Raw genomic sequence first — 12982 nt, forward strand, 5'->3', positions numbered from 1 at the left:
GCTGCTGCAGCCTCCAGCCCGGCCCCAAGATGTCCGGCAAAATCGAGAAAGCAGAACAGTCACCGGCAGTGTGGGGCAGTTGTAGGCGCTCATGCGCACTCCTTCCTCCACGGACATACAGAACACGCAAGTGGAAGTGCGCATGCGCCGCTTAGGGTTTTATTATAGAAATGATCTGCCATGGTTTGTTTGTTGATGTATGTCATGTTTTGTTTTAATTATGCTATCCGCATAGATGTCTGATATGCAGGCTGTGTTTTAAATAAAAAATAAACATCTGTGCAACAAAAACTCTCTATACTTTTCCACAATGTGTGGACTTTTAGAGAGTATTAACGTAGAACAAAATCTTTTCCAGAGAAAGGAAAATGGTAAAACCAGAGGACATAATTTGAGGTTGAGGGGTGGTAGATTCAAGGGCAATGTTAGGAAATTCTACTTTACGGAGAGGGTGGTGGATGCCTGGAATGTGCTCCCGAGAGAGGTGGTGGAGAGGAAAACGGTGACTGAGTTCAAAGAAGCGTGGGATGAACACAGAAGATTTAGAATCAGAAAATAATATTAAAGATTGAACTAGGCCAGTACTGGGCAGACTTGCACGGTCTGTGTCTGTATATGGCCGTTTGATGGAGGATGGGCTGGGGAGGGCTTCAATGGCTGGGAGGGTGTAGATGGGCTGGAGTCTGTTTTAACAGAGATTTCGGCAGTTGGAACCCAAGCACAGTACAGGGTAAAGCTTTGGATTCTTGCCCAGAAATAGCTAAGAAGAAAAAATTTAAAAAATTTAAATTGAATCAGATTGGGCAGACTGGATGGACCTTTCGGGTCTTTATCTGCCGTCATCTACTATATGTTACTATGAGAGAGACAAAGAAAAAGAGAGAAAGACAAAGAAAGAGCGAGAGAAAGAAAGAGCGAGAGAAAGAAAGAAAGAGAGAGTGAGACAAAGAAAGAGAGAGTGAGAGAAAGAAAGAAAGAGTGAGAGAAAGAAAGAGAGAGAGAGAAAGACAAAGAAAGAAAGAGCGAGAGAAAGAAAGAAAGAGAGAGTGAGACAAAGAAAGAAAGAGTGAGAGAAAGAGAGAGAGAGAAAGACAAAGAAAGAAAGAGCGAGAGAAAGAAAGAAAGAGAGAGTGAGACAAAGAAAGAAAGAGTGAGAGAAAGAAAGAGAGAGAGAGAAAGACAAAGAAAGAGCGAGAGAAAGAAAGAAAGAGAGAGTGAGACAAAGAAAGAGAGGGAGAGGAAAACGTTGACTGAGTTCAAAGAAGCGTGGGATGAACACAGAAGATTTAGAATCAGAAAATAATATTAAATATTGAACTAAGGCCAGTTACTGGGCAGACTTGCACGGTCTGTGTCTGTATATGGCCGTTTGGTGGAGGATGGGCTGGGGAGGGCTTCAATGGCTGGGAGGGTGTAGATGAACTGGTGAACTTTGACGGCCACCTAAGAACAGTACCGGGCAGAACTTGGGATTCTTGCCCAGAAATAGATAAGAAGAAGAAGAAAAAAAAAAACCAACAAATTTTTAGATTGAATCGGGTTGGGCAGACTAGAAGGACCATTTGGGTCTTTATCTGCCGTCATCTACTATGCTGCTATGTTACTACGTAAGACTTCCTGGGGGCATATTTAGGTCAGGCAACCAAATGTTATATGCATTTCCAGCACTCTGGGGCAAATTCTCCACACAGCGTCCCGATTGTAAGTGGCAGTGGGCGTTCTACCGCTGGCTAACTAGCCAATCAGGGCACATGTTTTCCTTATAAAAAATCCCGAGGCAGGCTGCCTACACTGTAGACATCTGTCGCGGGTGTAAGGAGATGCATTGGGACACTCAAGCTCACCTGAGGCTGGGCATGGGCATGTGTCACCTGGAAGTGGCCTTGGGAAAGCATAAGCGGCCCTAGGCATCCCCTTAGGGCTGGGATTGACGTCTGAAATGTAGACCATCATAATGCTGGCCCACAGTTCAAATCGATGCAGCCACTGAGCTGATTGTGGCAAGGAAATCTCCCTGCTGCGACCAGCTGAATGGCAGTGGCAGGGAACCCCGCTCCCGCAAAGTCCCTCAGCAGGAGGGATGCCCACTCTCTCCTGTAGCCGAACCCCCCGAAGCATCAGGGTAGGAGGGATGCCAACTCCCTCCTGACCCCCAAACCCTTCCCAAAGCAGCTGGGCAGGAGGGATGCTGACTCCCTCCTACCCCCAAACCCTTTCTGAAGGGGCCAGGCAGGAGGGATGCTCACTCCCCCCACCCCTCCACTGAATACCGGCAGGAGAGATGCCCACTCCTTCCTGCAGCCACCCCTCAGATCCCCCTGTTACCCCTCAATATCCCATGAACAAGAAACCCCCACGACACCCCTCCCCCCCAAGGCTGCAGGCCCCCCCATGCCTACCCTGCACCCATAATTCTAACCCCCCACCCCCACCCCCAATACCTTGTATTTGAAAATCCAGCCAGAGGAATTTTTACACCCTCCAGCCTGCAGGTCTGCCACTCCAAATTAGTGGGCCTTCTCCTTCCCAGTGCATTCAGGGATTCACCGAGGAGGGGGCCTAAGGCTATGATTGGTTCAGAGAATAGTTAAGCTCTGGAACATGTTGCCAGAGGATGTGGGTAAGAGTGGTTAATGTAGCTGGTTTTAAAAAAGGTTTGGACAAGTTCCTAGAGGAAAAGTCCATGAACTGCTATTGAGGCAGACATGGGAGAAGCCGCTGCTTGCCCTGAATAGGTGGCATGGAATGCTACTACTATTTGGGTTTTTGCCAGGTACTTGTGACTTGTATTTGCCTCCGTGAAGGTGGGATACCGGGCTAGATGGACCATTGGTCTGATCCAGTAAGACTATTCTTAAGTTCTTAAGTAAAATCTAAAATTACAGATCAGTCAGTTAAGCCAGGTCTAGCTAAGCATCATTCACACCCTCTCTTACCTTCTTTACACTCCAGGGCAACTCGGGATTCCAGATTATCCATCTGCATTTGTAGCCTCTTCAGAGTCAGATCACTCTCACGGGATTTGCGCTTATAGGCAATCAGCACAGCTACGATGAAAACGATGAGCAGCCCACCAGCTGCAGCAATGCTGACAATGGCAGGCAGGCTCAACGGGCTGTCCGGGGTGATGTAGACCATCCCTGGGGAGAATTCCATCCCACCTACTCGAGCCTGTGGGCAAAGTTGGGCAAGTTACTTTGTAAAAATAATATATTAAAGTTACTAATTACTGCAAGGAACAAGTAATATAATAGAGTTACTAGTTACTTGTTTAGTGAAAGTAAAATGATGAGTTACTGTGAAAGTAATATATTACTTTTAGTTACTTTTTAATTCTTGCATATAACTAGTTCTTTCAACATTACATAAAATTAATTCTAGCAATTGGAAATTCATCCCTTATCAAAGAAAACATCTAAACACAAAGGGCAGAATTCTATAAACGGTGCTGTCCGCGGCGGCCACTTAAAAAACGACCACCGATCGTGTGTTAATCACGCAATGGCACCGTTTCTAGAATCGGGGCTTTGTGAAAGGTAGGCGCTAGAAATGTAGGCCGGCGTTTTAAAGGCCTACATTCCTGGCGCTTACCTTTCACGTGAACCATAGCTACGGAGATGCTTTACAATGCCTAAGGCCACTTTCAGCATTAGCCACGCCTACATTGATTGGTTTCAAATAAAACGTGGTGCCAGACAAGTACGCATCTTGCCGCCTCACCTGTTTAATCTTGACGGTGAAGCCATTTTTAGGAAAAACAAATTTGGAACAAGAGGGTGTCGGTTGGCCAACTGAAAAATTGCAGGAAGGCCTTAGGAAATTGGAAGACTGGGCGTCCAAATGGCAGATGAAATTTAATATGGACAATTGCAAAGTGATGCACATTGGGAAGAATAACCTGAATCACAGTTACCGGATGCTACAGTCTACCTTGGGGATTAGCTCTCAAGAAAAGGATCTGAGTGTCGTCGTAGACAATACGATGAAATCTTCCGCCCAATCAGCAGAGACGGACAAGAAAGCAAACAGGATGCTAGTAATTATTTAAAAAAAAAGGGATGGTTAACAAGACTAAGAATGTTATAATGCCTCTGTATCACTCCATGGTGTGACCCCCATCTGGAGTATTGCGTTCAATTCTGGTCGCCTTATCTCAGAAAAGATATAGCTGAACTAGAAAAGGTTCAAAGAAGAGCGGCCAAGATGATAAAGGGGATGGAACTCCTCTCGTACGAGGAAAGACTAAAAAGGTTAGGGCTCTTCAGCTTGGAAAAGAGATGGCTGAGGGGAGATAGGATAAGAACATAAGAACATAAGAAGTTGCCTCCGCTGAGGCAGACCAGAGGTCCATCTCGCCCAGCGGTCCGCTCCCGCGGCGGCCCATCAGGCCCATTGCCTGAGCAATGGTCCCAGACTATCCCTATAACCTACCGCTACTCTTATCTGTACCCTTCAATTCCTTTATCCTCTAGGAACCTATCCAAACCTTCTTTGAAGCCTTGTAACGTGCTCCGGCCTATCACAGCCTCCGGAAGCGCGTTCCATGTGTCCACCACCCTCTGGGTGAAAAAGAACTTTCTGGCATTTGTTTTAAACCTGTCTCCTTTTAATTTTTCCGAGTGCCCCCTTGTACTTGTGGTTCCCCGTAATCTGAAAAATCTGTCCCTGTCTACTTTTTCTATACCCTTCAGGATCTTGAAGGTTTCTATCATGTCTCCTCTAAGTCTCCGCTTTTCCAGGGAGAACAGCCCCAGCTTTTTCAGTCTGTCAGTATATGAGAGGTTTTCCATACCTCTTATCAGTTTAGTTGCTCTTCTCTGGACTCCCTCAAGTACTGCCATGTCCTTTTTGAGGTACGGCGACCAATATTGGACACAGTACTCCAGATGCGGTCGCACCATTGCACGATACAGTGGCAGGATGACCTCCTTTGTCCTGGTCGTGATACCCTTCTTAATGATACCCAACATTTTGTTTGCTTTTCTTGAGGCTGTGGCGCACTGTGCCGACGCCTTTAAAGACGTGTCCACCATCACTCCCAGGTCTCTTTCAAGGTTACTTACCCCTAGCAGTGATCCTCCCATTTTGTAGCTGAACATCGGGTTCTTTTTCCCTACATGCATGACCTTGCATTTCCCTACATTAAAGTTCATTTGCCATTTTTTGGCCCATTCTTCTAGCGTCGTTAGGTCCCTTTGCAGATCTTCGCAGTCTTCCATGGTTTCAACCCTGCGGTAGAGTTTGGTGTCATCCGCAAATTTAATAACTTCGCAATTTGTTCCCGCCTCCAGGTCATTAATAAATATATTGAACAGGAGCGGTCCCAGCACCGACCCCTGCGGAACTCCGCTCGTGACCCCATGCCAGTCTGAGTAATGGCCCTTCACTCCAACCCTCTGTTTCCTGTCTGCCAGCCAGTTTTTGATCCATCGGTGGACCTCCCCTTGCACCCCGTGTCTCCACAGCTTTTTAAGCAGTCTTTCGTGCGGTACCTTGTCAAAGGCTTTTTGAAAGTCAAGGTAAATGATGTCAATGGATTCCCCTTTATCCACCTGTCTGTTTACCCCCTCAAAGAAGTACAATAAGTTTGTGAGGCATGACCTACCCTTGCAGAAGCCGTGCTGGCTCGACTTTAGCTGTCCATTGTTTTCTATGTGTTCACAGATACTGTCCTTAATCAGTGGTTCCATCATTTTTCCCGGTACCGATGAAGTCTACCACATCCTGAGTGGTGTAGAACGGGTATAAGTGGCTTGATTTTTTTACAAAAACTCAATAAATCACAACTCGGGACAGGAACATGGAAATTTGGAGTATATAAAATACATTCCAGCACAAGTACTGGTGATAATTCACTATTGGCACTTTTACGTTTTTTCACTACTGTGGCTATTGAGACCCACCTTTCTACCAGTTTAAGATAAGTAAACTTTATATTATTACTTTGTCTTATAAGGTTGGGCCAGGGACAGTAAAGGCAATGATGGTCCCTGACTAGCCACGGTTCGGTGTTATCACTGAATTTAGGGCTATTGGGCTGAGCACTTTACCAACAATTATTTAAATTATTTGAGCTGTGATTTATTGAGTTTTTGGAGTAACCATCACAGGATCGTACTGATTATCTCCCTGTTGCAGTGTTATATGTTGATTTTTTTACTCCATCAAAAATTACAAAGGGGCACTCGATGAAGTTGCAGGGGGAATATTCTTAAAAAAATATTTCCTCCTGATTATTTTTCAGTCAGAGAATAGTTAAACTCTGGAACGCGTTGCCAGAGGATGAGGTAATAGTGGTTAACATAGATGGGTTTAAAAAAGGTTTGGACAAGTTCCTGGAGGAAAAATCCATAGTCTGCTACTGAGACAGACATGGAGGAAGCCACTGGTTTGCCCTGGGATTGGCAGCATGGAATGTTACTATTATTTGGGTTTTTGCCAGGTACTTGGGACCTGTACTCAGGATAATTTCCTGCTCTACCTTCCCTCTGGTTCCCAATCACCCTGGCATAATCCAGATAGCATTGGAGCTGTCTTCGCTGGTTTTCAACTGCATTATACAAAATAACGGCACTGAAAATCAGTGGTTGCTCCCTGATCAGAGGTGCTTATCCCCGGTCAAATGCTTTGAATATCGCACTGGTTCATTGTTACATGGATCGTTTTTGTGAGCGATAGCACTTTTAAAACGCGGACACTGATTTACGATGTCTGCAAAACTCACTTCAAAACATGATCCTTCGGAAGCGTTTAGGATTTCACCTTCCGATGATTGACAGTTGTCCCTTTACGAACAGCCCTGCAATCCACACAGAGATTTGGAAACATAATGAAACTGCTTTGTGCCGGGCTTCGGTTCCAATGTGGCGCCCTCTGTTCTTTCTTTGCCGTGATGATTCTTACATAATAGGCTTTGACATGCCTTCTCAGCAGAAGACCCAAAGGGAAAACATGACAAACTCACTTCACAGAAACACAATCTGGCACCACTTAAACTAACTCATTGCATCTGGAGAGGAAAAAGGAACGCTGGCAGAGGGCTTCAGACCACTCGCTGGGCTTTGTCAGACTGGTGGAAATATACAGGAAGGTGCAAAACGCGGTTCAAAGGAAGAGCCATCCCGACGTGAGCTCAGTTATCTTTCCCGGTGAACCGGGGGATGATGGGAGCCGGACGTGGCGGCCAGGGGGAATGTGATGGCAGCTGTTCGCTCTTTCACTGAGGAGTCTGAGTTAATCTCTCTCAGCCAAGAAGCAGCTGGATACCTGGATGGATACACCGCTGTCACAGGTCTCTGCGATTTACTAAACACATTGTGACGTGCCCTTTAGGAGAGCAATTAATGGATCAACAGCTAATAGGCAGCCAATTCAAAAATGTACTAATATTTATCCCTAACCTCTTACTGAAAAAAAGAGGTTTACTTCATCAGAAGGCACAGTGACGCTGGAAAACAACAACACAGTCAAAGTGGCAGTGGAGCTGGGAATAGATTTGTTATATAGTAAAGACGATCACTACACCATCAATATTCACTCCATGGTGTATTTATTATTTTAATGTGACTGCCGCGGGTTGAATCCAGCCCCAATATTCAGTGTTGGCATCTATCTGGGTGCTGAAGTTGAACGTAGGGGCTCTGGCCATTTCCAGGGCAGGTACAATGATCAGCCTGAGACCCAGTTAGTTAACCAGATAACAGGTTGATTTTATTGGGGGGCAAATCTGCCTCTCTTATCAAACTCCCCAGAAGAACCCTCCAAGGCCCCCTTCAAGCCTATATCCCTAGTCTGGCATCTCTCTCCTACCCTGCCCTGGCATCTCTCTCCTGCCCTTCTCTCTCTCTCTTCCTTCTCTTCCCTAGTTTGGCAGCTCTCTCCAGCCATGCCCTTCCCTGATCTGGCCTCTCTTTCCTTCCATCTCCCCACCCCCTCCTCTCCCCTGGTCTGCCATCTCTCTCATGTCCTACCTTCCCTGGTCTGGCATCTCTCCCCTTCTCTTCTCTTCCCTGGCATCTCTCTCCTGATTTGGCATCTCTCCCCTGCCGTTCCTTGGTTTAGCATCTCTCCCCTGTCCTGCCGTTCCCTTATCTGGCATCTCCTTCCTGCCCTTTCCTGGTCTGGCATCTCTCTCCTGCCCTGTCCTTCCCTGGTCTGGCATCTCTTCCCTTCTCTCCCTCATTCCCTCCTCTCCCCTGGTCAGGCATTTCTCTCCTGCCCTGCCCTTCCTTGGTCCGGCATCTCTCCCCTCCCATGCCCTACCTTGGTCTGGTATCTCTTCCCTTCCCTTGGTCTAGTATCACTCTCCGGCCCACCCAGACCTACCTTTAAAAATCTGGTGGTCTAGTAGTCTGTTCAGGGGCAGTAAAGATCCCCAATCTTTCCTGCCCTATGCCAAAGCTTGACTCACCGCCAAAGAGATTTTCAAAATTGCTGTTAAGAATTCATGCAGCAGCCTTGTGAGAGTCTCAGAAGTATCACGAAGCTGCCATATGAAGTCTTGGCAGCCATTTTGAAAATCTCTAGTGGTGAGTCAAGCTTCGGCAGAGGCCAGGAAAGACTAAGGATTTTTCCATGCCCCCGAAGAGGCCATTAGACCACGAGGATTTTACAGGTATGGAGGGCCGACTTGTCCCCATTACCGTGGAATTACCGTGGGATCGGTTCCCGTTCCCACAGCAATACTGTGAAATGGTCTAACAATACTGCGGTAATAACGGCTGCTCTTTGATTCGGTTACTGTGTCTCTCTCTACAGGGAACCCTTGAGGTAGGCACAAGGAGCCTACAGAGTGCTGGATGGGAAGCTTTTGGAAAAGGAGGAGATTTAGAGTCTTTTCCGGGTGTGAAGCTCTTGAAGAGAGAGCTCTTCTGGAAAGAAGAGGACTGACAGTGAGGGACTTGTCCTTGGAGAGCGGTTGGAGGAGTGGATTTGGAACATAAACTCCAATATTCGGCCCACCATCTGGTTAGCTAACTGGCTAATGGGCGCAATTTTGCACCTATTACGTTAACTTCCAGAAGGTGGCCAGAGCACTGAATGCTACTACGCTGGGCTGAATGGGGGGCGGGGTCTTTTGGGTGGAGGTTTGGGAAGTGAATTCACCAGGGCCACAGAGAGGGCGGGGGGCCAGATCCCACCAGCCCCAGCCTCCAAGAATGGGCCTGGCACCAGCAGCTTAGGTGAGATATAGCATCTTTCTTTCCCTGCCAACCCCACTCTATCATCCTCTACTTGGCTGGAGTCACTGAATGGCAGGCGGCAGCAACCGAGAAAGACTACTTACCAGTTTCTGCCTAGGCAGGATGCGGCAGGAAGAAGGGCCCGTGGCCAACACAGTAGTCTCTCTCAATCGCTGCTGCCTGCCATTCAATGACTGCAGAGTTAAGGGCTGAGGGGAGGACAGGGCAAAGACAGGGGTGGGGGCAGGCTCCTCAAAAATTTTTGGCACGTGCCCAGCTTTAAGAACATAAGAATTGCCGCTGTTGGGTCAGATTAGTGATCCATCGTGCTCAGCAGTCTGCTCACGTGGCGGACCCCAGGTCAAAGACCTGTGCCCTAACCGAGACCAGCCTTACCAGCGTACGTCCTTGTTCAGTAGGAACTTGTCTAACTTTGTCTTGAATCCCTGAGGGGTGTTTTCCCTTATAACAGCCTCCGGAAGAGCATTCCAGTTTTCTACCACTCTCTGGGTGAAGAACTTCCTTACGTTTGTATGGAATCTACCCCTTTCAACTTTCAACCCCTTCTACCATTCCGTAAGCATCTGAAGACTTGGCTCTTCTCCAGAACGTAACCCCGTCCCGCTCCTGGCACTCTCACACCAACCTCTCTTCTCTCATACTTATATAATTCCACTGGAGTTCCGTTCCTTCCCTAACCATGTAAACCGTGTCGAGCTCCATCTGCGGAGATGATGCGGTATATAAACCCAAGATTTAGATTTAGATTTAAAGAGTGCCCTCTCGTTCTCCCTACCTTGGCCCTGAGATTCACAAATAAAAATCTGTCGCCCGATACTCAAAGCGATTTAAGCAAGCAGGGGTGAGGCAATGACAAGGTGGTGGTGGGGTGTCACTTATTAAGCGGTCACCTGAAGTTCACTCTTACTCAAGGACTCATCTTCCCTGCCTGAAAACCAGGCTCTATTTACCTCTTAAAAATGACTTTCCCAACAGAGCAGTCGACGTCATTCAGCTCGCTACAACTCAGTATTTCACAGAGTAGAGAGAGAAAGCGGAAACCGTCCACCTGCTCGAGATAACCTTTTCTTTCACTGTGACCCACAGCCAGCGTGCCGATCCACAAACAAGCTCCGCGTTTCAGATTTATGGCAAATCTTTAATTCGCGTTCAATGCAGTGTGTCCTCTTATTGATGTCTCCACCAACACGGGTTTAATGGCCTGTCCTCAAACCGTGCATAATTCATGAGCTCTGATGAACTTAGCCCGGCTGCCCCGCCGCTGCCAAACTGGAACTGTGCATACATTGGAAGGAGGTGCAATGAAATTGGAATGGCTGCGTAGAAAAGTGCGTGCACTTCAAGAAGTCATTGTATATAAGATGACACCAACAACACGCTTAAATGATCGGAATTCACGGGTGTCCGTTCCAGGAACCCTCACAAATTTCAAAAAATCATGAATGCGGGTTTTTGCCTGTCAAGAGGCAGGAGAGGGCGGCTGGAACGCCAGTGGGTGAAGAAAATCACTCGTGGCCTACTTCGACCGCCTCTTCCTGTAGTAAAGTCGGGCTAAACCAATCAGGAGCTGCGATGACACACAGCTCTTGATTGGTGTAGCCCGACTTTACTACAGGAAGAGGTGGTCGGAGCAGGCTGCGAATGAGTGAGTCCGCGATTCGCAAATTCACGGGGGAACACTGTACTGGCATTTACGAGCTTGTGTGTGCAATATACATGCAGAATTGTCAACAGTGGCATAGTGAGGACGAGTGTCGCCTGGGGCGGTCGCAACCCCCCACATTCCTTCCCAACCTCCCTGCCGTGCACATGCCCCCTCCCCCTTCCCACCTGTGCTTCTATTATCTGGATTGCCTAGCTCTGGTTGAATGATATCTGGTGTTCCTTTCTGATTTTTCGTATTTGCATTGTACACGACTTTGTTCTTCTCTAAGGTTAAGCGATTATAGCAAATAAAATAGATTTGAACTGTAATTGGAGAATACTATAATTTTTCATCAGTCTAGGCGGGAACATTTAAGTCAGCTCCGAACTAGCATGTGCTTCTGCCCAAAATATATAAAGACACAATTTGAACATTAAGCTTACATTATTAATAATAATAATAATAATTTCATTTTTGTATACCGCCATACCCAGGGAGTTCTAGGCGGTTCACAACAGTTAGATGAAGTGCACACAATGCGGTTGAAATTGAAGAACATAACAAAGCAATCGTAAAGTCAAACTAGTTATAGGTTTATAATTAAGAGAGAGAAGGACTATATACAGTGCATACAGTAAGAGAATACATTGAATTTAAGAGAAGGAAGCCAATGCATATAAGTTAAATGGAGGGAGTTGAAAGAGTGGGAAGGGAAGAGGTGGAATACGTTAAGGAAGAGGAGGAATGCGTTAAGGATTTGGTTTGTTGAAAAGTAGAGTTTTGATCTGTTTTCTAAAGTTGAGATGTGAAGAAGCATCGAGTAAAAATTTGGGCGAGCCATGAATTTAGTTTGGCCGCTTGAAAAGAGAAGGTTCTTTCGAAGAATCTTTTAAGATGACACGATTTCAATGAGGGAATAGCTTACGTTTCTTTATAGACTTCTAATAGACTACTTCCAGATGCTTTTGTGAGTAGACACACGAGTGCCTTTTAGAAAGAGCTTTCATGGGAAATTAGTGGGTTTCCCGTCAAACCTCCCACCACCACCACCCTCAAATCCCAAGATTTGCAGATTTCTGAATTAGGCATGCATAGTCAAATGGATTTTAAGCTTGAGCATGAACTCTGGCAGGATATTTGAGGTTTGTTTTATGTACTCAGAAAAGCCAAGGCAGATTCTGTTGGATTTTCAGGTCTATTTAGAATTCGTATTAGAATATCCGAGACTGGCATCATTTTCCCAGAAACTCAAGGAGACTGCATGGTTGCCTTCGTCCTTGAACTGTCTGCCACAAAACTGAAACCCAATACCTTCAGTACTCAAGGGCTAGATAACGCTTTCTTCTGATCGCCCAACCTGTGGCAGTAATTCCATTTTGCATGTAATATTTATAAATGCATCCTTTTCAAATTATGGCAAACACTGTGTTTTGCCAAAACAATATAATCAATTTGACAAAACAATATAATCAATTTGACAAAACAATATAATCAATTTGACAAAGTCTGTGGGTATTTTATGAACGGTGCTTTTTCTCATTAAAAATGGGTATGAATTTCACAGATTTGCTCAGGCTCTGAAACATCCTAAAGGCATGAGGTACCTATGGATATTTTCACCTCTTTTTCTGCAGGCAGATTTTACTCAGAATATAAACATGTAAACCCAAAAATGCAATCGGCGCATGCTGTTTTCTGATCCTGCCCAAAACTCAACTGGCTTCAAAGAGCAAACAGGTTTGCAAGCTCCCCAAAGGCCATAACTTTTATTTTTTTTTAATCTTTATTAATTTTCAAATGTTAACAGTGCCATACAATACATTTAAACATAAACACTACACAGAACGCGCTTTAAATACACAAATAATTCAAAAAACAATAATTATCTCCCCCCCTCCCCATAATTAATAAAAGAAGTACATATTTAATTTCAATAATATAGATAATTAAGTATAGCAAACAATAATACATTCCCCTCCCCCCACCCACCCACCCTGGATGTGGAAGGAAGTCAAATAAAAGGCAAGGTACATGACGGTGATTGCGACTCAATAAATGCAGTCAATGGGCTCCACGCCATTTTGAATGCGTTACTATATCCCAAACATTCCGCTTTCATTCTTTCAAACTTGTA

The 12982-nt window shown here is 45.8% G+C and overlaps 1 protein-coding gene across 2 annotated transcripts in view; it reads right to left on the reverse strand.

The window, feature by feature from the left end:
• The window catches only part of PLXNA4 (plexin A4), a 1110463-nt gene that overhangs the window by 175887 nt on the left and 921594 nt on the right, over window positions 1–12982 (reverse strand). For both annotated transcript variants that reach the window (XM_033958729.1, XM_033958728.1), the window contains exon 20: window positions 2937–3171. In XM_033958729.1, the coding sequence (XP_033814620.1) occupies window positions 2937–3171 (235 nt within the window). The remainder of the gene's footprint in view (window positions 1–2936; window positions 3172–12982) is intronic.

The sequence above is a fragment of the Geotrypetes seraphini genome, chromosome 9 (assembly GCF_902459505.1).
Source record: "Geotrypetes seraphini chromosome 9, aGeoSer1.1, whole genome shotgun sequence".
NCBI lineage: Eukaryota > Metazoa > Chordata > Amphibia > Gymnophiona > Dermophiidae > Geotrypetes > Geotrypetes seraphini.